Source organism: Agelaius phoeniceus, chromosome 10 (assembly GCF_051311805.1).
Source record: "Agelaius phoeniceus isolate bAgePho1 chromosome 10, bAgePho1.hap1, whole genome shotgun sequence".
Classification (NCBI taxonomy): domain Eukaryota; kingdom Metazoa; phylum Chordata; class Aves; order Passeriformes; family Icteridae; genus Agelaius; species Agelaius phoeniceus.
Window position 1 is genome coordinate 10617398 of NC_135274.1, and position 26031 is coordinate 10643428.

At 44.5% G+C, this 26031-nt stretch overlaps 2 protein-coding genes across 2 annotated transcripts; one reads left to right on the top strand and one right to left on the bottom strand.

The window, feature by feature from the left end:
• On the top strand, positions 1-18702 carry LOC129124532 (guanylate cyclase soluble subunit beta-2-like). The gene is given in 18 exon segments (XM_054639553.2): positions 1-129; positions 131-217; positions 219-332; positions 1498-1571; positions 2554-2648; positions 2842-3002; positions 3412-3511; positions 4635-4855; positions 4944-5049; positions 6710-6813; positions 8289-8505; positions 10066-10386; positions 11107-11255; positions 13438-13584; positions 13869-14023; positions 15473-15687; positions 15776-15898; positions 16609-18702. Coding segments are annotated over 18 exon segments (2655 nt in total). The 5' UTR covers positions 1-15; the 3' UTR covers positions 16761-18702.
• Positions 18696-25536, bottom strand: CCDC195 (coiled-coil domain containing 195). Its single transcript, XM_054638948.2, has 3 exons — positions 25137-25536; positions 23520-23781; positions 18696-20595 (listed from the first exon to the last, which is right to left on the bottom strand). Exons 1-3 carry the CDS (start codon positions 25393-25395, stop codon positions 20463-20465), a joined length of 654 nt encoding a protein of 217 aa, XP_054494923.2. The 5' UTR covers positions 25396-25536; the 3' UTR covers positions 18696-20462.
• Positions 25537-26031: the final 495 nt, after the last annotated feature.

Below are 26031 nucleotides of genomic sequence, written 5' to 3' on the forward strand. Positions count from 1 at the left end.
GCCGTCGTGCGGGCGATGCCGCGGCCCCGGGATGCTCCTCGGCATCGCTCGGAATTCCCGACACAGCCGCAGCTGCGGGGAGCGCGTCTCTCCTGCGGAGAGCAGCCGGGCCCGCGGGGGGACCGGCACCGGAACCGGGACCGCAGCGCTCGGGGCCGCTCCGAGCGCCGGCCGCGCGTCCCTGACCGCGGCCACGGAGCGCTACCGAGCGCTACCGAGCGCTACCGGGTGTCACCGCCGCGGGCGAGCGCGGCGGGGCCGGGCCTGGCCGGGCCGCCGCCCCCCGGGCCGGCAGCGGGAGGCGCGGCGGGACCGGCGGCAGCGGCAGGATGGTGAGCGGGGCGGCGGGGCGGGCCGGGGCACACAGACACACAGACAGATCCTGGCAGGGACCGACAGATAGACAGGTAGCCCTTGCTGGAGACAGATATGCAGACAGGTAGCTCCTGTCGTGCGCAAACAGCTGCGGCCGGGGACACACAGGCAGCCCCTGCTGGGGACGGACGGACAGACAGACGGGCAGCCCCTGCCGGGGACGGACGGACAGACAGGCAGCCCCTGCCGGGGACGCACTAACAGACAGACGGGCAGCCCCTGCTGGGGACGGACGGACAGACAGACGGGCAGCCCCTGCCGCTGGCCCCCAGCCCGAGAGCCGGGGCTGAGCGCCGTGCCGGGCAGGCTGCGGGGCACTCGGGCGCACCGAGCGGGGCTGTTGCGCTCTGTTTCCCGGGCCGCTCTCCCGGCGCTGCCCCGGTCCCAGCGGGGCTGGCGGTGCGGACGCGGCAGCGCCGCTCGGCCGTGTCCCCGCGGCTGCCGCAGCCGGGCCGGGATGCTGTGTCCGTGCCGGGATGCTGTGTCCATGCCGGGATGCTGTGTCCATGCCGGGATGCTGTGTCCATGCCGGGATGCTGTGTCCATGTCGGGATGCTGTGTCCATGCCGGGATGCTGTGCCCGGGCCGGGATGCTGTGCCCGGGCCGGGATGCTGTGTCCGTGCCCGGATGCTCTGTCCATACAGGGATGCTGTGTCCGTGCCCGGATGCTCTGTCCATGCCGGGATGCTGTGCCCGGGCCGCAGCCATGCCGGGATGCTGTGTCCGTGCCGGGATGCTGTGTCCATGCCGGGATGCTCTGTCCATGCCGGGATGCTGTGCCCGGGCCGCAGCTCCCAGCTCCGGCCGCAGCCGCACAGGGCACCCCCGGCCGGCCCGGCCTCGGCCCTTGCCTGTGAAACACCGCTGAGTGCGTGCTCTCCCGGGCTGAGTGCGTGCTCTCCCGGGCTGAGTGCTTGTGAAACGCTGAGAGAAACGCTGCGCTGTTTACTGAGAGATATAATGGCTGTCCAACATTACTTTCTCTTTAGACCGTCATGCATTATTACTTCTCTTGCAATATAAAATTAGCAGAGGAATCTGAAATACAAAAAGGTGGAGTGTTGGGGCAGCATTTGAAAAACCAGTACATCTTTTCCATGTTCATATATTTGCTTTTGCAGTATGGATTTATAAACACGTGCCTGAAGTCTTTGGTGGTTGAAAAGTATGGTGAAGAAACATGGGAAAAATTAAGGTAATGTGCTCCCAATAAATGTAGTGCATTGAAAGAAGGTGCTCAGGAATTCAGCAGCAGGGGATATAATTTCTTATTGGTAAATGGTAGCTGATGTATCTCAAGTAGTAATTAGGATTAACTAAAAGGGCAAAAGCAAGAGTTTCTTGCCTTGTAACACTTCATCCTCTGATACTAATTTGTCCCAATTAATTTGTCATATCAGATAATTAAAGATGACATTTAGTCTTATAGACAATTTTGCAATAGACTTGCTGACTCACATGACAATATTGAGAAGTAATTACACTAAAAAGATGTCATCCTTAATATAAAGTCAGTTTAATTCCAGTACTCAGAAAAGCAGCTAAATCATAGAATCACAGATCATCTGGTTCCAATCCCCTTGCCATGAGCAGGGAACCTGCCACTAGACCAGATTCCTCAAAGTCCCATTCAATCTGGCCTTGTTATCATCTCTGGTTTTGTCTTTTTTTGTCTTTTATGAGCTATATGGATTTCCAAAATACATAAATGATACTTAGATGCCATATAATCCATCCATGATATATTATCATCCATTGAAGCCAATATAAAAAAAATCAGCAGGTTTGGGGAGCCCCAATAGCTATTGTGGCTATTGTGTCCACATGAAACAACAGACCAGTAGACCAGAAGACAAATTAAGACTCCACTTGCTCTAGCACCCCACAGTATGATATCCTAATCCTTGAAAGAGTTTACTGTAATACCATAATGTGAAATAGCAGAAATGGTGAGGTGGACACCACCATTCAGCCATGTTAAAGCAATTTAATTAATTTAAAGCACTTTAATATTAAACTTACATCATTAGGTGAAGTGGTGTGTTCCAATACAATGCTTGAGGGAGGTTGAGGAGTGCATTCACAGCAAACAGTCCTTAAGACATGCCAGTTGGGTCACCCAAGCATGTTGTATTCACAGCACTGCTGAGACAAGGATATTGTCTTCTCTGTTGTAGGCTGCAGGCTGGAGTCCAGGATTCTTTCTTGACTTTTGAGGTTTACAAAGATGAGATCACAATGCAGCTTGTGGACAAAGCCTGCAAAGTATTAGGTATGTGTTAGCATGCCTCAAAATTGGATCAGCCGGGGTCAGGCCTGAGACTGCAGCCCAGCTTTTGTCTCCTGTGCCCTTGGGAATGCCTTCCCTCTGTTGCAAATTTTCTGCCTTCAGTCTTAATCCACCTGACAGCATTGCAAGAACTTCCAAACCCTTCTTATTCGTTAAGGTATCTTTATTTTGCCAGGTGTCCCTGCTGACATTGTTCTGAGGGAGTTTGGAAAGTATTTCTTTGAATTCTGTAAGCGCTCAGGCTACGACCATATGCTGAGGACACTGGGTGGAAACCTCTATGAGTTCATAGAGAACCTGGATGCACTGCACAGCTACCTGTCCCTTTCTTACCAGGCAAGTCTGATAGTAACAGCTGAGCAGGTATGGATGGATGGACTCTGCCAGAGTGCATAACACAAGGAACAGCATCTCATAGGTGTGAATAAATAATCACCAAAGCATGTTCTCTTCTAATATGTTCTGAAACAGATTACTCCAAATGTTAGGATAATTTCTAAAAATTATTGGTTTTGAATAGTCCTCAACATAGGTATTATTTACTACATTTGCTCTAATGCCTAGCAGATTTTTCTTCATAGGTGAGAATATTTAATTTTCTGGTTTTTAGCTTATTTATATTACAGTTTATGTTATAAAGGCATGAGATGCTTTTGTACTAGTAGAATTCATCAGTCTACTTTCTGAAAAAGCAGACTTTTCCAGAAAAAGAGATGCTGAGGTTTGATTTTGTTTTTTTCCTCAGGAGATGAATGCACCATCTTTTAGAGTAGAAAAGAACGAAGATGGGTCAATGCATTTACATTACTATTCAGACAGAAGAGGTCTGTGCCATATCGTGCCAGGTAATGAGACTTAATGCAGAGTACAGATCAGTGCAATACACATACAGGGTAATCATATATTTGCAGCTGCACTCAGAGTTCAGTATCTTTTTTCAGCTGAGGCCTGGCCATGGAGTTGAAGCCTGGCAGACTTCAGTGTCCAGACTCTGAACTCAGTGTTTCCCTAATGCCTGATCCCTCCTAGCTCCCAGTAAATTTCATCAAAAGTTGATGAAATTTTGGGTATGACAACCCAGGCCATAAAAGTCCATTCTTGCTATAGAATTTCCTCCCTGGAAGAAGAAGTCAAGTTCATGGTGTGTATCGTGTCTAACTGTTTACTAATTCTCTGTGGCTCGTGCTTTTTAAATTCCCGTGAAGTAGAAATTCCAGTTGAGTTGAAGACATTCATCCACCCTGTAGTACATCCAATCTGTGAAACTCCTACTGAACCCTGCTCCAAACTGAATCTTTTACCAGCATTTACCAGCATCTCCAGAGCTGTGCTTGTGCAAGCATTAGAGAGCTCTAGGTCTGTAAGAGATGACCATATTCCTTTCTTTCATAAATGATGGTGAATTTAGAAGTTCATCAAAACTTCCCTTGTTGTCAAAACTTATTTGATATTGAAAGCACAGAATTATTTGTAATTTCAGACAGAGCTTTTGATGTGATTTTGATGTCCAGTATTTTGCCTAATACCTGACCAGAAATGAGAGAACTCATTGTGCATCTGCATGAAAGATATTTCCTTCCTTTCAAAGTACAGTACTCTTCAATGACTGAAATAGATTGTATAGCACAATCTCTTTAGACTCCCTGCATTCTTTGGGTTGATGGGAATTCATATTTTTGCTCTATGGCTACTTGAACACATTCTTCAGATATCCTGCTGAGCTGCTCCTGGTGAAAACCAGCATTTATCCTCAGCCAAGGCAAAAGCAGCAGCAACTTTGAAGCTGACCTCCTAGGAGCATACTCTCATCATGGCAGCTGCAGCAAGGACGACACATGTTGCTTTCTTCTTCCAGAGTTCTTTGGGAAAGTGATTTCTGAAACAGTGAAATTCCACTGGGGGCCCTCTAAAAGGGGAATTGAAAAGGTTTTGTTCTTGGCAATACCTTGTCTTTTGTTTCCCCTTCAGGAATCATCGGTGCAGCAGCCCTGGATTTTTTTAACATTGAGATTTCAATGAAAATAGTCAATCAAACAGAAGAAGAAGAAAGAACTGGGAAAAAGGAACATATTGTTTTTCTTGTCACTCAAAACCCTCTATTTCCGTGCAAGGAAAGAAATGAATTTTCTTCCTCATCTCAATGTCTTGCTGACTCTGAAAAACAAATTGAGAACCAACTGAATAAAGAGGTATTTTTAATATTCATTATCACCATGTTACTGAAATATATTTAAAATAAAAACACCCTTGAATTTCCTTTTGGATTTATTTCAACAGGACCTTGAAAAAGCCAAGAATGCAAATGGAGACAGAGGAAACTCTGTTTGTCCTGTTAAAAAAAGTCACTGGAAAACATTAAGAGGAATAATCACATTAGGAAAAGGTGAGAGATCATTCAGAAGGAGCTCATCATGATTTGAGTCTCTTCAGCTAGAAAGTCCCCATCCCCACCCACCCATCCATTTTGAAGTTACCATTTATATTTCCTCTGCAACTTTTCAAAATGTTTCTGGTTAAGTTTCTTTCAGTTTGACATTGATGATCAAAGAAAAATTGAAGATAATAAGCATGCTTAGTAATGACTGATACTTAAGTGGAATATGACCTGTCACTTTTGTCTCTTAAACAGGGCTTTCATCTGAAAAGTGTTCTTCTGTAAAATGCCATTGTGTGGTGAATTTGATTCTTCATTCTTATGTCACTCGGTTTAGGATGCTGAATTTAAATGTGTGTTTTTTAGCTTGGTAGATACTACTCCTTTCCAAAATTATCAACTGTAGTAAATTTTGAAAGCCAAATTACATCCTCCACTACCAAAAGTCTACTGCTAATCTCTAAATCTCTGTTCTTGCCTCTATGTATTAGATGTTTATATATGTTTATAAAATGGAAAGAATTTTTCAGTTAGGATCTTTTGATTCCCCAAAAGGAATGAGAATCTAGCTCAGCATTGCCAAGATGTCTGCATTCTGGGATGAGTGAAAAATTGAACCTGGTATCACCTGGTGCAGTGTCACATGCATTACAAGGGCAGATATACTAAGTAAGAAATGAATATATATTCAAAATAAAATTTTAGACTACCATTATTAATAAAAAAAATATAATTCTTTGGGAATAAGTGGAAGTTATCAAGAGCCAGACTTTGATAAATTAAAATCCCACACTGACTTTCCCTGAAGCAGTAAGAGGTCTAAAAGCTAGGTTCTAAGTTTGCAATAATTTGCATCAATTTCCTGAGTGACTTGAACATTTGTTCTCAGCAGAACTTACTGGAGTAACTGTCATAGCCACCTTCAGGGGGAAAGAGATCACTGGATGCAATCATCTTTTTGATTCTGCTGGGTTACTGGGAATCCAAGTATATGCCATGAAGATCAAGGGTTTTGGGTGCTTCACTCAAAAGATGAGCTCTTTTGATATTTTACCCACCGTATTCCTTTTACAAAAATATCTGCTAGTAAGCACAAACTACTCTGTAGATTTGTGACCATTCTGTAAAAAATTTCAGGGTAAGTAAACTAGAAACCAAACAGTAATTCTCTCTCTGTGCTATGGACATTGTACATATGGTTTATTGTACAGGAGATTAAAACTCAGATCACACTGGGTATTTTTCTCTTAGTGTTCCTTAGTAGCTGGCAAAGTGTATTAAATCCACTTCTGTGCACGTTTTTATGGGATGTGCCTGTGTTATATTGCTATGGCACCTGCAGATTCATAGAGAAATAACGTCTACAGTTGTTCATCTGTTTTTATTTTTTCAATCTAATTTCATGCATCTAGTGAAATCTAGTGCTCTATGTTTTTTGTGTGCTTAAGTTTTAAACACTCAGCCGACTCAGATTAGTTGCTGATCAGCTGTGGATTACACTGCAGAGCATTTAGCACAGATGGGGGCACATTTCTGGGCCCACACACTCTTTACTTTGTCTTCACTCACTGTGATACAGGGTCCTGTCTCACTGAGGGATAAAAAGTCATGCTGATTGGTTTTATGAAGTGCAGCCTGATTTTAAAACAACACATCTATCTCACCACAGGTAAGCTCCTGAGAGGATTTGATCCTGTTTATCCCAAGAGTCTCTGGATTGACACAAAAACATTTTGCAATGGACTTCCTTTTCATATGGTTTTTGACAAAGAGGTAGGATGTGGGCATGTGGGCAGGGCTCTTGGTTTGCATAAACCTCAGAGTAATTTCCCTTTGTTTAGACTGTCCTACAGTTCCCTGCTGCATGTGCTCTGTGTGCAGTGTACACTCACTCACAGGATTTGCAGAAATACTCTGTACAGAGACATGCTCTCTATCACTGCAGATAGGAATCTCCTTTGAATGCATTGAGTTTCCCATGTCTGAAACATCTGCAGATATGCTAGCAAGGTTTATTGCAGCAGTCTACCTGTCACCAAATAGTGAGCAGAATTTTTTGAGGTTTCTGGTCACCTTCCTGTCCCTGCATACACCAGAGCCAGGTCCCATCCTTTAAAATGCCTTTGCATTTACAGTTTCCCTCTCTCCTCCCAGTTACTGATCTGTCCCACGGCTGGGAGGGCTTTGCTGGCAGCTGAGGCTCCATGTGCTTGCTGAGTCTGCTCCTACCTGCTTCTGCTGGGAAAGCCCAGCCACCTCCTGCACCAGGCAGCCCCTCTGGGACCCCACAATCTCTGTACCTTCTGGGGCAGCACTGAGTCTCCTCTGCTGTGCTCACACCCTCTGCAGCCCCTTGGCAGGGCTGTCCTCTGGCTGCTCCCCTGGGTTCCCACCAAGGTACAGCTCCTCCTGCCCTGAACCCTGTGGAGAGAATATTGGCTTAAACAGGAGCAAAGAAAGGAGAAGCTGAGCATGGGACAGCAGAAGAACCCTGAATACATTTCCCTCAAGGAACATGTTTTGGCACTGTGCTGATCGAGATAGCAGAACATATAATCTGCTTCATGCCACTGCCCATGTCAGCCAAAATACAGACTCTTAAACCTTTAACCTTAAACCTAAACCTTTCTTTTACTGGCCTGAAAAGAAGGCCAGTATGCATAATTTAATAAAATTACTAGTGTGCAAAGAAGAAAAGTCCTACATCCACTACTGGTAGCCAGGTCAGAGCTTCAATAACCAATGACAAGCAGAGAAGAATGTTTCTGCAGAATTTAAGAGCTCATGTATGGTCAGCACAGTAAAGGAAAATGACTAAACCTTTACACTTCCTTAAGAGAAAGTAACCCATGGCATCTATTAGAAAATTAATATTTGCCAAGGCATTTTATGCCACAGTTATTTTCATTTGGGAATACAAGGCACTCCAGTATCTCAAATTTTCTCCTGTAAGGCTGTTTGTGAGGCCTACAGAAATGCAAGCAGGGATAATAGCAGGTATCTTTGGGGGATTTTCACAATTGACAGGGAGGAGCATTTTAATAACAGCATTCCTTTCTTGGGGCTTTGTCTTGCTATGAAGGGCATGCATTCAGGGCTGTGTAGCACTACACTGACAAGGTAGAAACTTTGCCCAGAAATAAGCCATGTGCTCTAGAAAGGCTAAGTCTGGAAATGTTATGAACAATTGCTTGGTCTGAATCCAAAGGGACATGAATTGTAACATTTGTCCGTGTTTTCTTTTTAAGCTCAAAGTGAAGCAAGCAGGGGTGAGCATTCAAAAGATTGTACCTGGCCTTCAGACCATGGGCATCTGCTTGGATCAGTATTTCAGGATCATTCACCCAGAAGTGCCCTTCACCATCTCCAGCATTCAGAAATTCATCAACAGCCAATTTGTGTTCCAGACTAGAAGAGAGATGATGCCTGAGTCATGGAAAGAGCGGCCAATGCTAGAGCTGAGAGGTACTTCAGTGTTTGAGTAGCCTAAGTGCTGATATTGAATCAGGAATCAGGCTGAGGTGCACTCCTGACCTCACTCCACTCCTATAAATAGCCTTTGGCCACTGAGGAGATTAGATGGTTCTGTTTAGAGAAGCAGTAGATGCTTGTACACAAATTCTGCTATCACCTCACCAGATTTTGAAGGCTTTCACTCAGAAGCAACAACTCTGCTCCTATTTGAAAGGCTTAGAAACATGGTGATTTTTCTGATGCTGCAAAACCCACATGTAGATACATGGTTTGTTCTTAATTTATGCCTTTGAGGGGAGTTATTTGCTGCTGGCTGGGTTTCCAATGTGATTAAAAATAGATTAGTTCCCTGTGCTTTTATTTTTTGTGGCACATTTTCAGGTTCTGTCTTCACACACCCCCCCAAAGCCACGTAAGAGAGTTTACCAGTTAAAATTATCTCAGCAAAAAAGAGACTGTATTTTCTTTATTTTTACTGAGAGGACTGAATATGGGATGATCCTCTGCTTGGTGTAATTAACTATAGTGGCATTTGGTTTAATTGTTCTGTGACTTCAGTTTTTCTTTTATGAGCTACATTATATGATCTAATTTTCTCTTGTCTCCTTTCACCTTAATGTAATGAGTGTCAAATCTTGTTTTCCTGGGATTCAGAAAAAGATTGAGGGTTTAGGGACAACCTTGAAAAAAGTAATGCTACCAAAACAAGGAACTTTGACCAGCCATGAGTACAATTGTACTTTCTCTTATGTTTTAGGGGTTAGTTCACATGTATTTCTGATGTTTCAATCCTCTTAGTTTTAAAGCTGTTCATCCAGTAGCCCTGGGGATGATGTGAAGGAGAAAGAAAGAAATAGGAATCTCTAGATTGTTGTTTAGAAAACAATGATACTTATGAAGTAAGATGGCAACAACAACAACAACAACAACAACAATAATAATAATACCTCAACCAAAACTCAAAAAACTAGATTCCCCACCAAAAATCCCTTTTACCTTTCAGGCATTTTTGTTACTGCTTATTTAGATTATGTCAGTAACTGAAAGTTCCAATTTCCAGGGAGGAAAGTGCCACTGACTTTACCAGGACACAAACTATGCACTGTGAAATTAAACTTCAAATGTTTTGCTTAATCACCGTGAGTCTCAGTTCCCCTGTGCATGATTCTGACTGACTGGCTTTGGGAACAGCCTGAGAATTAGGAGGAGAGGAGGGGAAAATGCAGAGAGGAGCAGAAAGGAGAGGGGAGATGTTGTGAACACTGGGGTTCCTCATGAGAAGGAGGGAATTGAATCCTGGTTGGGCTCTCCCCAGCCCCTGCAACACCTGGGGGAGTGACTGCTTCCTGGGTTCCAAAATTTTGTTTGCCCAGTGTGGCTCCTCTCAGCAAGTTCACCTCGAATTCCTAGGAAATAAATTCCTGTGATCATTCAGACCCTACAGAAACCCCCTGACCTTAGAGCTCATCCCCTAGCGCTAGCAGCAGTAATGCAGAGCCCCCTGTGAAAGGCCACCCTGCTGAAAAGCCCTGCCACGGCTGTTTCCCCCAGGGCAGATGATGTGGATGGAGCCCCTGCAGTGCATGCTGTACCTGTGCTCGCCCCTGCTGCGCACGCTGCACGAGCTGGAGGAGCGGCAGATGCACATCGCGGACATCGCGCCCCACGACGTCACCAGGGACCTCATTCTCCTCAACCAGCAGAGACTGGCAGAGATGGAGCTCTCCAGCCAGCTGGAGAGGAAGAAGGAGGAGCTGAGGATCCTGTCCAAGCACCTGGAGGAGGAGAAGAAGAAGACTGAAGCTCTGCTCTATGCCATGCTGCCCCAGCACGTGGCCAACCAGCTGAAAGAGGGGAAGAGAGTTGAGGCAGGTGAATGAACAGGGTGCATTTGGGCTGTGTGATTTGTGCAATGGGGATGGGGATAGAGAGGCTGGGGTGCTGGCACAGCCCCTTTGCCACTGCATTGGGGTCCATTCTCTACTTGATGACATCCATGTGTAGGAGGATGATCACAGACCATTAATTTCACTGATAATAAAAATTAGGCTGTTCTTTCAAAGAAAGCTTTGGAAGCTCTTTGCCAAAATTGTTTCTAAGGTGGTGAAAGGTGGTAGTGCTGGCCATTCAGTGAACAAAATTCAGTGTTTCATCAGTAATCTGAGATTTTGGTTTTAACATGGATATACAGGAAAACGAGGGCTCAGGAGTGAAGGGAGTAAAGAAAGAGGTCTTTGCTAGAAAATTCTCTTAGTACCTTTATGCTATTTATAAATGTAGGATCATGATGATTCCCATTGTTATTAAGGGTAGCAATAACATGCCTAAATTCCCTTTAGTAAGCACATATATGAAATCAGAGATAAAGATTTACGTGTTTCCTGTATATGGTGCATTCAGATGTTTGGGTTGTTTGAGATGTGCAATTATCCCTGTATTGATACATTCTTACTCTGACACCTCTCCTTCATCTCAGTACCTGGGTGAGGTTATTACAACTGAGAGGCCATAGAATGATCTTTACAAGCAAGCCTCAAACAGATCCTGTGACTGTGCAGCCATGACAAACACCACTGCTCTTTGTGCCCACAGGAGAGTTCAAGGAGTGCACTATATTGTTCAGTGATGTGGTGACCTTTACCAACATTTGTGCCCAGTGTGAGCCTATTCAGATAGTTCTCATGTTAAATTCAATGTACCTGAGGTTTGACAGACTGACCACAGTGCATGATGTGTACAAGGTAGGTACTGATCAAAAAAAGCTGCAGAAAGTTTTGCTGGGCTTTTTTTGTTTGTTTGGGTTTTTGTTGTTTTGTTTTTTCTTTGTTTTGTTTTCAAGTATTTAAATCCTCTTCACCACAGCAAGATTGTTGGATAAACCATAAAATATTACCTATTTGTAGTGGCCACACAAACTGAAAAACAGGAAGAAGTGCACATTATTGGACAGGAACACAACTTCTATCATAGGCTAAAGACTCTTTCCACAATGCTCTTCTTTCATATATATTTCTCTCTCCCTCCTTTCTCAAATGCCTATCCAAGATGAATAATTTGCCTAGTTCTTTTATTTGTACCTCTTCTAAATAGGCCACTTTGTCATTGTCTCTTTTGGTGGGAAATAGCATTTTAGACAATACCCAGACAATGGGTAGACTTCTGTTTCATGGAGATCTTCAGCAATGGTATCCTCTCCTGCAAACCCCCACAGAGCATCAATTAGACCTAGAGGGTGCATGTGGTCTCCAAACTGTGCTGGAAAGATCAGAGCCCTGGCTGGCCTACAATAATAGTGCTATCAACACTTCCAGAGGTACCAGATTTGATGTGCTGAAGAACAGTTCCTAAGTTTCTGTCTGTCCTCAGCTCATTAAATATTTAGGAAGGCAGAAATAGTAAAGGGTGAAATCCAAATCTCATTTATTCTTTGCTCAGGCAAGACTTGCAGTTCATCCCACAATAAATTGTACTGGGAAATCAGAAGCATTTCTTCCTTGGCAAGGAATCTGTATTCAATAATTGAAGAATCCAGGACATGGCCCATGGATTTCAGGATGAATTAGCATCATATTCTATCTAAATCATCCATCAAAAGTAAATGATCTGTCACTATAATAATGTCCTTTTGAAACCTGTATATAACTCCTATTAATATTGAAGGCAGTTACTGGGGTACAGAGAGCAAGGATGAGATTACTATTGCAGGGAATTGGGAAAGCAATGAAATAGTGACATTGATCAAACAAACTTGGCCCAAGCTTATAAACATCAGAAGTTATGAATAAGTCTTGTTAAATTAAATCTTCTGCTATGGCTGAAAAATAATTACGGTATCTATTTGCATTAGTAACTTTTTACAGTTGTTTTTAATTTGTTACAGAAAATTACTGGCATCACTGTGGGTTTGGCTGTCTGATAGAAGGCATGGACAGGAACACATTCTTTGAGATTGAAGTGAGGGACTGTTTTAAGTCACTGTTTGTTAACGAACAAACCCAAATATTAAATTATGTTTCCACTCTCCCACTGGTGTTAATTTTTAAGGCAATTAGTTTAATCTAAAAGATCTCTTTTTTATGGATGATAAATGGGCCAGTGAAACCTCATAAGAGCAGTTTAGAAAATGTCATTACCATGTAACAGGCTTTTACAGTGGAACGTTTAAGAATTCTCTTTTTTAAACAGGTCTGCTCTATTCCTAGCAAAATTTCTGTTACAGGAACAAAATCCAAAGTATTTGTCAGGTACTTTAGCATGAATTTCAAGGAGACTGGGTGCCTGAAGGAGGACAAATCCTTCAGCATTTGTCTCAGAGACTGCAGCTGTTGTGGGAAAACAGCTGGTTGTAGGGAAGGATGCTCCCAAACTGTTTAGCTCACACTCTGTTCTGTGAGATCCTTGAGACTGGAGGTTCCTTAATTTTGTGTGAATCCCTTAATCATAATCAACAGTGAATGGGCTCCCTTGCTGTATTGTGACTTTTAAAAAATAAATCTCTCTCAAACAAGAAATACACTTTTAGCACCAATTGTGAATTAGAGCTAATTAACAGCACTCATCTATCAGGTAACCTCTGGCTCAGGAGGCTGTGCCTCAGGCCAGCTCGTTGCACATCCCCAGGGAAGGAGGAAGGCAAACAGCCTGGCACTGGCACAGCAGCCCTTTCTCCTTAGGGTCTCTCACTCTGATATCTAAAGTGGCTCAAGTGAGCAGGGCCAGAATGCCATGGAATTTTTAGTGTGGAATGAAGGAGAGAATCTCCATCTCAAGGAAACTCATGTGTGCTAAAGCTTTTCAGTGATTGGAAGCATCTTTTAAGAGAAAGGGGGAGTTGGTGCAGATGAGAAGAGCCCTGAAGAGCAGAACAGAAACCTGAGTGAGATGCACCTGGCGTGCTCATGTGCTTGTCCCTCTCAATTAAAGGTGGAGACGATTGGAGACGCCTACATGGTGGTGGGGGGGGTCCCTGTGCCAGTGCCCACTCACGCAGAGAGAGTTGCTAATTTTGCCTTGGGCATGATAATGGCAGCCAAAGGAGTACAGAACCCAGTTTCTGGAAATCCTATCCAAGTAAGTCAACACAAAGGTGCATGTGTGTCTCCCTGTCTGCTTCTTGTGCTGAGCTTCTGCTTAATGTATTGCAGCAGCAGCTCCAAGAGCTGCTTCTGACTCCTCTTTGGCTTGGGGCAAGGCCCATGAGGGCACATTTCCATGAGGAGCCTGTCCCTGTGCATATTTGATATCATACTGGCACCCAGTGTCGTGTTGAGATGAACTTTTCGGTGTCTGCACAGCATTAAGAAAGATGCTAAATAACAAGTGACATTTTTGGGGGGTGTTTTATCTTTGTAAAGATTCGAGTTGGGATCCATACAGGTCCTGTCCTGGCGGGGGTTGTGGGAGAAAAGATGCCTCGTTACTGCTTGTTTGGAGACACGGTGAACATCGCCTCCCGCATGGAGAGCCACGGCGTCCCCAGCAAAATCCACCTGAGCTCCAGCGCCTACCAGTGAGTGACCCTGGGGGAAACCTCACCTGCTCAAATCCATGCTCAAATCCACTGCCCTGGCACTGCACCTTTCAGGGGAGATGGTGCTTAGTCACTCCTTTAAGCAGCTTGTAAAGGGAAGTCACTGCTTGTAAAGAACCTTATGTTTTTCCTACTTATTCCAAATATACTTACATATAGAAATAGAGGTTTGAGAGTCTCCATGCTAGATAGCAAAATATTAAAAAAAAAAAAGAAAGTGATAACTTATTTGGAAATACTGATAAATTGATGTAGGTGCTAGAAAGACAGAACATCTAGAACATTTAATAACAAAAGGTTTAAAATCTCTCTGATTGAGCACCATAATTTGTAGTGAAACAGTTTCATTTACACTTACTAAGGACTAACTTCATAAACAGCTATCCTCTTCATGCTGTAATTTACTTTCCAGAAACTCATGTTTGTAAAAAATTAATACTGCATTTCCAAGAACTTTATGTAGGCATAAAACCTGTATGCCAGAGTGGAAGCAAAGACAAACTCCAAAGGAAGGGGTACAACAACATTATCTGGGCACACAGGAATGATGTTGGGAAAATGAGAGCTCAGCTGGCATTGAGATGGCAAACAAAGTTCAAAGGCAGTCAGAGGAGCTCTGCAATGTTAGAATATAAATAGAAACATGGACCTGCTGTGGCAGGTGATTTAGTGACAGTGTCCTGAAGAAAGGCTGAGTTACTCAAGGCCTCTCTTGCTTTGGCCTTCACTGATGAGATCTTCAAGGTCCCTGCACCAAGAGTGAGGGTTCAAGGAGTAGGTGAACTATGAGTACTGGAAGAGGATCAGAGCAGGGGTCTTTTGAGAGATCTCAATCTACAGAAATGCACAGGAGCAGAAGGGATCTGAGGTAATGAGAGCTGGGTGGTGGCACTGCTGGCTGTCAGCACTGGAGCAGCTGAGGAAAGCTACAGCTGTATGGAAAAATGGCAAGGGGACATGGTGAAACTGCAGGCTGATCAGCCTCATGCCAGTCCCAGAGAAAATCAAATGGCCATTTCTGGATACATGAAAAAGGCAATTGGGAATAGCAAGTCTGGATGTAAAATAAATGAGTCAATCATGCTTGACAGACCTGATTGCCTTCTCTGATGGAATGACTGGGGATAATTCTGTCTAGCTGATATTGGCTGCCTCAGTGCTTCATTTCTATTTACTGGTAAATAAGACCCCTCCAGCCTACTGAAGTATTTGACTTTATAATCCATTAGTTTTTGATCAGGCTGTATGTGTAATGCTATAAAAGCACAGCAGGCTTGAATAAACAGTTGAAACAAATCCTCAGTTGTTCACAAATTGAGACTCTTTTCCCCAGACTGTTGTGATTTGATCACTCAGCTCTTTGAAATCATCAGTGTCATTTCTACTTGTCTTGAATTTTCATGTGTCATTTTGCTTCTGATACTTTAGGTGCCTAAAATACAAGAATTTTGAGATTACTGAAAGAGGAGAAATAGAAGTAAAAGGCAAAGGGAAAATGCACACATACTTCCTCATTAGAAATAAATCTGCAACTGAGAATGAGATCATGGGAAGGCCAATGAAAGATTTAGACTCTGGCCATGAATCTGTTCAGTCCTTTCCAGAAGGCAAGACTGAAACTATACCAAGTTCTCATCAGCCAGGTAGAGTCAGCTCAACACATATTTTCCTCCTTGAACAAATGAACAATAGTACAATCCAATTAAATGCCCTTTTGTATTCTTCTTTCAGCTACTCAGACTCAGCAAAAGAAGGACCAGACCCCAACTATTGCAATGAAGTATGTTGATGGCCCCACAGATGCACAAAACAGCCTCAAAAGAAGGAATCAGATGAAAGCTGGAAGTTTAACAGGTAGTTATTTAGTTACCATCTCACAAAGACCACAGAACTAGGAAGTAACTGAGGCTTAATCTTGCAAGTACTTCATATTCATCTTCTAAATAACCATAGTTTTGTCAAGCCAGAAATTCATGCTAACATTTACACATTACCCTTCTGCACAATCGTTAGGGCCAGACAACTTTCACCTCTGGAGCAATCCCAGGTGTTGGTTGGCACCAGTGAGAGAGAAGCTGGCAGAGCTGCCAAACCCCAGAACCCCTCTGGGAGTGCAAATAGAATGGATAAACATTAGACAGCTCTTCACAGGGCAGACCCATGAACTGTTCATGTACACAGCTTTTCCTAGGAAAGATGTAGTTATGGGGCAGCCTTGCCAACTCAAGAGAGACCTCAGTCCTGCCTGCTGCAGGAGTCAGGAGGATTTATTGCCATGCTCATGTTCTGTGACCAAAGTTCATTCTCCTTTGAAGTAGCTGATACTGAGATAACAGATTTGATGCCATAACAACCTAATCTAATGCAGCAAGTCTTGTAGTTCTATTTATGTGCTTTGTGGATTTTAAACAGACTAAATATGTTGTCCCTAATTACTAGAAAATATTTTACTGCCTTCCCTCCCACCTGCTTAGATGTGGTGGTTAATCTAGTATGTGGTGTGCTGACAAACAGAAACCTCTCTGGTCCTTCAAAACTCACAGTGCAGGAGTGTTTCCTTTCAGGCAGAACTTGTGATTCCAAAAGCGATGGGAGTCTCCATGGCAACCAGCATGCAGATGATGGTCCTCGTCCTCCAAACCAGGGGAGAGTCAAACCTGCTGCTGAAGAGCCACAGAATAGAAATGTTCGCTCCAATTTTTGCACTTTACTCTAAGTTTCTTACTTTTACATTAAACAGAGAAATTTTATTATGATTTTGTGCATTTTGCTGTTATGGGACTGATTTTGTATATGAGTACCACATGATTTTGTAAAAAAAAAAAAAAGTAAAAAGATATTTCATCACAGTTTTCAGTAAAAATAAAACAGCGGAGGAAATTTTTTTAATCCATCTACATGGGACATATAATATTTCCAGTAGAGAAAGAAATCCTTGCAGGATGCTTTGAAGATGCATTTTCAGCCTGTGCCACATCTTTGAATATCCTTGTGTAAAAATCATGTGTTGGTATCTGATGCAGCAATCGAGAAAGAGGTGACTCATCCAGCTAGAAATATTCCTATTCAAATGAGCACTTGCCATAAAAGAAACATTCCCTGAAGTGACCATCTGTCTTGACTCCAGCACAGCCAACAACTTCCCCATGTAAGGTTAGCAGCATTCCTCCTATGTTTTAACTGCAATAACAGCTTAATTTCCTGACAAATCTTTGGTTGGGTCAAGGCATTATGAAGTAGAAGTGCAGAATAGATCTAACACAACCTGTATTTTTTGCATCCTGAAGAGAGAATAATGTGTACTTGATAGCAGCCAACAGTAGAAAAGAGCACCTGTGAACTCTGAGCCAGCCATACATACTGTGCATAGAAGGACATGGAAATGGTGGAGTTACAAAGCATCAGATTTGTCACAACACTGAAGGACTGTTCAAGGCCTACAACCTATCTGAGACCTTCAAATAAGTTTCAAGTTTATTTCTCATTTTTCACCCCAGCTAGACCAAAACAAAGCCCCAAAACAACAAAGATTCTGGACTGCAGGAGGAGACTGTCAGTGCTGGAAATAATGTTGCTAGCATCATTGAAAACAACAGCATTAGAGATCAACATTACCTGGTATCAGAGGCTGCTCAACTGAAATACTTCCATGCTGACATATTCTTAGATTAGGTCTGATCAGAAACAGGAGAGAAAAATTGAAGCTCATTTGTCAGGGATTTCAAAGAGAGGAGCAAAAATACTATGGATATAAAGGTTGTAGACAATTTAGTGCATCATAAATTGTGCTCTCACTCCTATAAATGGAGCTTGGACTAGGTGGGTGACTTTGACAGAAGATGTGCCCTGCACACTGATTTATTACCTTTGGCTGTGGATTCATCGACTAAGGATGCAGGCATGAGACCAATGTGAACTCTGGGCTGGAACTCACTGGACAAGGTGATAAAGTTACTCCTCTCTGACAGTCTGGAGCATCACATTTCCACCTCTGTGTCTGCAGCAGGAGCAAGGCTCTTTAAACACCAGACAGAGAGCAAAGACTGATGAAAGGCATCTCCTCCTCTTTATAGTATAGCCAGATGAAATTTCACCTGGTTAGAGTTTTTTTTTTCCAAATCTCTGAGACAGGAGCTGGGCAGCTCAGTCTGCAGCAGCAATTAGTGCAATTATTGCAGCAGAGGAGGATGCACAGAGTGAAACCATTGGTGCTGTTCTCCACTAAAGAGGTGTTCCAGGGGTTTGCCAGGTGTGGTCCCATGCAATGAACACCTGTTAGCTTTTGGAGCACCTCACAAGCACAGGCTCTGGCTTAGCTTCCTCCAGAAGAGATCCATTGAACACTTGCTTTGCTCAAACCTGCCCTTCTTGCTCTGAACAATCTATGGGTGTTTAATGTTGGAATGTTTTAATTGCCAGTAAGTGCTCCATGGTAAGTTACTTCATGCTGTCCTGTGGTAAAAATGGTGTGCTCAGTGGTTTCTCTGTGGCATCTGCTACAATCTGGTTCTCCTTGAGGTGCAGAGCTGGGTGAAATCTGCACAGCTGCTTCTAAACATTAATGTGCCTGTGCATCATCATGTGTTCTTAAATCTGTAGGCACTTCTAAAGACTGCAAAAATATAATTCAAAAATAAATCTTTTCATTAATATACCAACTGCCATTTGTCAGTGATTCCTTTGATTCCTGTCCCTCTTTTCCCTTCCACCTTTTCTATTCTCCTTTTCCTCTAGGCCTACAAAAGTGCTCAGTCTTTGTGTCAGTCACATATCTACAGTGAATTGACACAGAAAGGGTGGGAGAAAGAAATTCCCACCACTGCTTCATGGAAACTGAGGCTTAGAGAAATTAAAAGTTGAAACTTTTGAAAGCTTCCTAAAGCATATGGATTCCCAAATCCCATTAAATCTGGTGTTAAAACCCTAACTGTAAAAGTTTAGGTATCTTAAAGGTCCGGGGGCCAGATTTTTCAAAGACTTTTGTTACTTTCCTGAGGGAAAACAACTGGATTTAGGTGCTTAATTGAACACATATGAAGTGTTTAATTCCCACAAATGATGCTTTCCTTAAAACATTTATAAAGCACTTCCTTGTAAAGCCTTCTAAAATGGGCTGTTTAGTAAACTTTCCAAACTAGAACCTCATTAGCATTAATTCATTACTTCTGACATTACAATGCAACTCTGTATGGATCCAAGCTGAACATAAAAATGCACAAATAAAATAGCAGTGAAAAATTGAAATTATTACTTCAGTAGTGAGAATATATTAAAACCACACTTGAATATAAAAAACTATGGTGAAATTCCAAATGAAAAAGGAAACACACAATTTCATAGAAGTGGACAACATCATGGAAATTCCAGAGAATTTTTTTCCTACTAGGTCTCTGCTTCCCCCTTAGAAAACTCAAGACTTTAAGAGTAGACAATGAGATTAAAATCTTCCTTAAAGTTATCTGTACAAACATCTACTATTAATGTATTCTTCATACAATATTCAATCATCAGTGCTTCCTGTACAGAAAAAAATAGCAGTGTGCAGTATTTTGATTCCATAAATAGTTGTAATCAAAATAAACACATGGAATGTTATCTTCACTTATGTGATTAGACTAACAAGCACTGCTAATTTTTTGCAAGCTGTCTGTAGTTCTATCTCACAGTTTTGTTATACTTGCTTGCTCAGACCAATGGTTTTTGGTCTGTGCTGTGCTGAGAAGCCATTCCTAAAAAATTCTGATATTCAGAGTTCTTCCTATTTTGACTTGGTGTCCAGCCTTTAGTCTCCAGCTGGATGAGCACACCATGTGAGAAGATTTGTAGTCATATTTTCATACCAATAAGCACTTACTCTGCCCTGTGGTCTGTTAGAAGTGAACCCCCAAAGGACATAAACTCATTGCCAAGCTTTACAGAAATTCAGGGCAACATTACCTGACTCTGTAATATCTCCTTAACTTTGCTGTATTAGTGAAGTCTGAAAGTTTTATCAACAGAGAAAACCTCCCAGGCTCTTTGATAGTTCTTATTTTGTCATTTGCATCAGACACCTTTCTGTCAAGGGAATCAGCAAACACAAATGGTGACACAGTTTCTGCTTTTTGTGACAAACACACCAAACCTGGCTTCAGCACCCTGTTCTCATCAGTCCTGAGGTATCCTTGAATGCATTGCACAGGAGCACTGTGTGGAGGCACCTTTGCTTTGTGTGGTGCCATCCCAGTGTCTGGGGTTCCAGCTGCTTGGTTGTGGTTCCATTTCCATGCCCAACACCAGGCCAGTGACCCAGACCACGGCTGGGTGATGCTCTGTGGGCATCCTGCCAAAACGTTTTGCAGGAGAGGAACCTGACACTCAGCTATCATTTAAGGGCAATTGATCTCAGGAATCAATGGGCCTTTAAAAATTCACCAGCTCACATATCCTTTTCAGTGATGGTCATCAGAAGTTTCGTGCTCTGATTTTGTGGGCTTTTGAGAGAACCTTGCTTTTCAGCAAATGATGACATATCTGTTGGTAAGAGGAAACTCACAGCCTTCACTTTACCCCTGGAGAAAAAAAGAGAAATCATTATGAGGATTACAAATGTATAAAACATGCAGAGAAAGTAAAAAAAACCAAAACCAAAACATCAACCTGACTGAGGAAAAAGTAAATGCTTTCAACTCTTGCAGGATTTCATGCCATTCACATGGCCATCCCAAAGGACCAGGCATGGTGCTCTCTGCTGGAAGCATCTGCCTTTTTCCATTGAGTCTCACATCTCCCTGACCTGTGTGTGCACAGAACCCTGGGGGTGCATGTGCACCCACAGAGACCCTTCAGTAATTTTAGTACAATGGCTCTGAAAAGAGTTCTCAGCCTCTCTTATCCTGGATTTAAATATTTAATGGGTTTTTTTCATTCACCAAACACAGTGGGAATCCCTTGGTAGAAATAATACTTTAGCATATATGAATTAAAATATTTTAGACGTGCAAATTAGAGATGATCTGTTAGCAGTGCTGGTTTTTTATTACTTGGGTGCAATGGCACTCTATAAAAATTCAAGGTGATACTTCTAGAGAGTTAATTTTAAAGCAAAAATATTCACATCACATACAGGATTATAGCTTTGGAGCAAAATGTGAGGAAGCTACAATAAACTAAGAATAGGAAAACCCAACATGAAGCAGCATGCTGAAAAGCAAAAAATGTCATCCTTGTAAAAAATTAAGCTTAATAAGCTTGCTGAACTAATTGCTAGAAATTACCTTGCTGGTGAAAAGCTGTGATGGGTGTCTGTGTCAGACATTTGAGTATATAACAGAAGCATCCCCCATTAAGACCATAAAGCATTCTAGGTGGCTTTTTTGGGTGTAAGAAACACAAAGCTTTGTGTTTCAGGGTACCACCCAGCCTGCTGAGGGGGTGAGGTGAGAAACTCTTCCCACAGCCCCTTCTCCTCCTGCAGGCAGCAGGGAGTGCCCTGAGCCACTGCTCAGCCTGACAAGGCAGCTCCAAGGGCAGCCATCAAACCATCACTGCTGCCTCTGGTCACGGGGCTCCCAGCAGCTCCCCAGCACTCCATGGAACAGATCTGGGCTGCAGCTTTGGCTGCTTTGAAAGCTCTTTCCCCTTGTGAGCCAGCAGCAGGATTTGCCATTGCCATGCCAGGCCTGCCCGTGCTTGCCTGCACGCACACCTCCCACATGAGCTGGCTCCAGGCAAAGCCCCTCTGGAAACCCAGGGCACTGGGATATTTCTGTCTGCTCTGGGGTGCCCTGACCCCCAGGGCAACACTGACTTTGACCCTCATTCATGGAGAAAGTTTCCCAGACTTCAGGATAAACTAGAACCCACAAAAGTGTGAAATAGATTATAGAGAGTAGTGTAGGTGTATCACTTTGTAAGAAATTTAGGTTTTGGGATTTTTAGTGTGTTGTGGGTGGCAGCAAGATGGAGGGCACGGGGTGTGGTCCTGGGTTGCTTCTTCTTCCTTCTTCTTCATGGGTTTGGGTGGCATTTTGTAATTGGGCAGAAAAGTCCCCATTGGAGCTCTTTGGGATCAGTTATTGGGTTAAAAGGGAAAATAATCCAGGTGTCATTTCTTAATTGGATAGTTTAGTCTTAAAAGACCTTGGAACAAGAGACTGTTGGCCATTTTGTGCCTTCTAATGAAAAGCTGCCAAACTCACAGTAGTGAGACTGTTTTACTGATGAGAAATAATAAACACCTGAGTCTGAACATGAATTACTGTCTCAATCCAGACCCAGGGAAACCCACAACTGGGACCCCCACAACCCCCAAAGTGTCCATGTGCACCCAGAGCCCTGAGTGTCCCTGAGCCAGCAGGGCATGCACAGAAACCCAGAGTTACAGGGTCAGGGTGATTTGCAAAGCGACACCAGTTCCCTGCCAGGGACTAAATTTAGGTGTCCAACTGCTGTAAAACGCCTGACCCTGAAATGTCCTTACAGGAAAACCCAGGTGCCTCTGAAAGCTTGACCTTGCTGTCCCTGCAGCGTCTCAGAGAGGAGCTGGGCCCCAAATCAGCTTTGCACAGGGAGTGCAAGGGGCTGGGCACTGGTCTGCTCTGAGGATTTAGGGGGACAGAGCTAAAGCTGTTGTGCCATGCACGGGCACCTCCACACAGGTGACACAGCCACAGTGTCAGCCCCAGGGTGGCCACTGGAGCCCTGTCCCAGCACATGCAGGGGCAGGCAGGCAGAGCCTTGGGCTTCTCCCTGCTCAAACACCTGCTTTGAGGGTATTTGGATGATTGCCCTTCTGAGCACAGCATGATTTGCTGAACCCAGGAATCAGCATGAATTCCCAAGGTACCAGCTACAGGATGTGGCTGGGCTATCATACATCACAGTCCCACTGCTGCTGGTTCTACCTGTGGTTCTTGTCCTGTGATGGAAAGCTTCTCATCAATGAGCAGGGACACTCAGGGCTGGTCCAGCAGCCATTTCACTTAATTCAGAAGCTGTCCTCTGACTACTTTTTTCGAGGCTGAAAGCATTAACTTGTAATGCTTCAGTTACAGGGGAAATATGATACAATACATCTAAATCCATGAGCCACAGCAATCACACTTCTAAAGGTATAGTGCAGAGTTCCTTGGTATTTCTGTACTTTTTGTTCAAAGTTTAAAAAACCCTTTCAAGCTTAGCTTGTCAGAACATCACATCAATCTGCAAAACTCTGCCTGGCTTTAAGAGAGCAAAGATTTCAACCCCCTTCTCTCTGCCTCAGCCTCTCCTTTCCATGACAAATTTAACCAGCTCCCACTGCCAAACCTCATGCAGTGCAGGGGGGAGCACAACTCCCTCAAAAGAGGTCTCCAGTCTGCTCAGGGCCCATCCACACTCAAACAACTGTTTTGCTGATAGCATACTAAAACCCAGAGCAAAATCCATGTATCTAATGAGGTGAAACCCATGGCCAGCCCAGGCAGGTGGTGCTGTGGAGGCAAACCAAACCTACTGGCACCTGCAGACACGCTCCTGAAACAGCTGCACGCTGCTGGGGTGGCTGTAGGAGACACAGCTGGCTGGGGATTGTCCAGGCCCTTCCTCCTGCTCCCTGCTGAGCTGTGCTGCAGCACCAGGGGCTGCTGGCTGGGCACTGCCTGGCACCCCCAGGAGCCCCAGGCTGGGAGGCTCCCTGCCAGCCCAGTGGCACCTGGGGCTGGAAGGAGCAGGAGCTGGGGAGGCAGTGGGGTAGCGTCTCACAGTCATGGCAGTATCTGAGGAGCAGAGAAAAAAGCAGAGATACAAACAATATTAGTACGATTAATAATAATGACAATTCAGATTTCCTCAATGTATTTTTGAAGAGTGACTTCATGTGTGCAGATAGTGCTAGAACAAGGGGGAACAGTTCTCAGCTAAAAGAGGGGACATGAGATTTCAGCAGGTGAGGGACTGGCACAGGTTGCCCAGAGAAGCTGTGGATGTCCCATCCCTGGAAGTGTTCAAGGCCAGGATGGATGGGTCTTTGAGCAACCTGGTCTCGTGGAAGGTGTCCCTGCCAATAGCAGGAGTGTTTGAACTAGATGATATTTAAGGTCCCTTCCAACTCCAAATGATCTACCATTCTATTTTTAATCACTTTTTTGGGGCTCAAAACCATTCTGTATGTGGTGAAGCTGAGAGGCAGAGGATGCCAGACAGACCCTTTGCCCTAGAAAGCAGCTGGAGAGGAAGATCCACAGGGTTAGAAAGCACTTTTCACAGCTTTCCCCTTGCCAAAAGGCCATGGAGCTGCTCCCAAGCTGATGACATCCCTAGCCACCAGCAGCCCCTTCAGGGTGGTAACCTGGCCACGGGGTCAGTGGGATTGGCAGCAAGCACTGCTCATCAGAGCACCCCTGTGGCTGCACAGAAATCCACCCGTGCTGCTCAGCCTCTCATCTTATTCCTTCACACAGATTTGTCTCCATGAAAACTTGCGGGGCCATTTCTCCAATACTTCTCACCAAGCCACATTTTGCTCTGATTCCTGCTTCATTAATTCCTCCAGAAGTCCCAACCAGACATCTATAACTGAGGAACATTTCCATTTTCCCCCTCTGATAAAGTTGTGAAGAGAATGTATTCCTATATATTGGCCCCTCTCTGCCTCAACAAGAACAAACTGCATTGTCTGCAAAAATAAACTGCACATCTGGCGTGATGTATGCAGCCAACCCGTTATTTTTTGTAGCATTTTCCTCATCTTTGACTAAGGCAGGACGGGTTATGGCATGGTTATGAGTGTTGGCCCTTTTCTGCCTGGAACAGAGAGGGGACAGGCATGGAGAGGAGACTCCATGCCTGTGAAAACCTGAAGCAGAAAGTCAAATTCTGCTTAAGCAAACCAAACTCTTTGAGTTGAATCCTTTGTTTGAGCAGCAGTAAAATGCTCCACTGAGCTCAGCTGGGAGGGATGCACCCTGCAAAGCCCACAGAGCCAGGCAGGCAGTGCTGTGGGTTTGCTGTGAGCACAGAATGGGGCCAGGGCTCTTCCATGGAGGCAACCAGAAGGCAGCTGGCAGCTCATCCCCCTTCCCTGCGGGCACATCCCGCCCGGGCAGTGCCAGCACAGCCCCCTCGCCGGTACCTGTCTGCTCCCTGGGCGCTGGGGCGGCCGCGGCGCCTCCCTGCAGGGATGCTGGGGATGCCGAGGATGCCGCCGGTCCCTCGGCCCCACGGGCGCGCTCCCATCTCCCCCCACGGCCGCTCGCATCTCCCGGTGCCGGCAGCGCTGCGTGCCCGCAGCCCCGCAGCTCTCCCTTCAGGGCCCTGTTTTCCCTCTCCAGCTTGTTGATTTGGGAGCGCATCTTGCGGATGAGCTGCAGCAGGTGCGGGTTCCCCTCCATGCTCCCCTGCCCCGCGGAGCCGCTGCCCGGCCCGGGCGGACCCTGCCCTTAAAGCCCCGGTGCAGCGCGGGTCAGATCCCGGCCTGGGGGGCTGGACCGAGCTGCCAAGGCATGGCCATCATTTATTCATGTGGGGCTCGCGTTTCGGGGCAGAGCTGGCCCCTCCCGCCGCACAAATCTCGGTCAGCCCCAGCAGAAACCCGCCTGCCCCTCGGGCTTCTCATTCCCTTTGGTCTGCCCAAAAAGCCCAGCGGTGATCTGCATGGCACAGAGAGAGAGGATTTTTTGTAAATTCAGAGGGGTGCAAGGTGTGTGCTGACCCTGCCAGCTCCTGGATGCTGCAGGGAACCATGCTGGGTGCCTCTTAGCCATGGCACACTTGCAGGCTGCAGATTTTGGTGAGTGCATCTTCAGTGAGCCTGCCTGAGCCTACTGCAGGCACCTGTAACTGTGTGGGCTTTGCTACAAAACACCTCGACTTTGCTGGACAGCAATTCATCTCTTCCCTAGCACGGGGTGATTTAAGCTTTTTTTCTCCGTGTATCTGGAATTCCAATTCCAGAATTAGTAATTTCTCTCAGGAAAATTAAATTTCAAAATAAAAGCTGATACAGTGCAAGAACCCTGCTATTAACA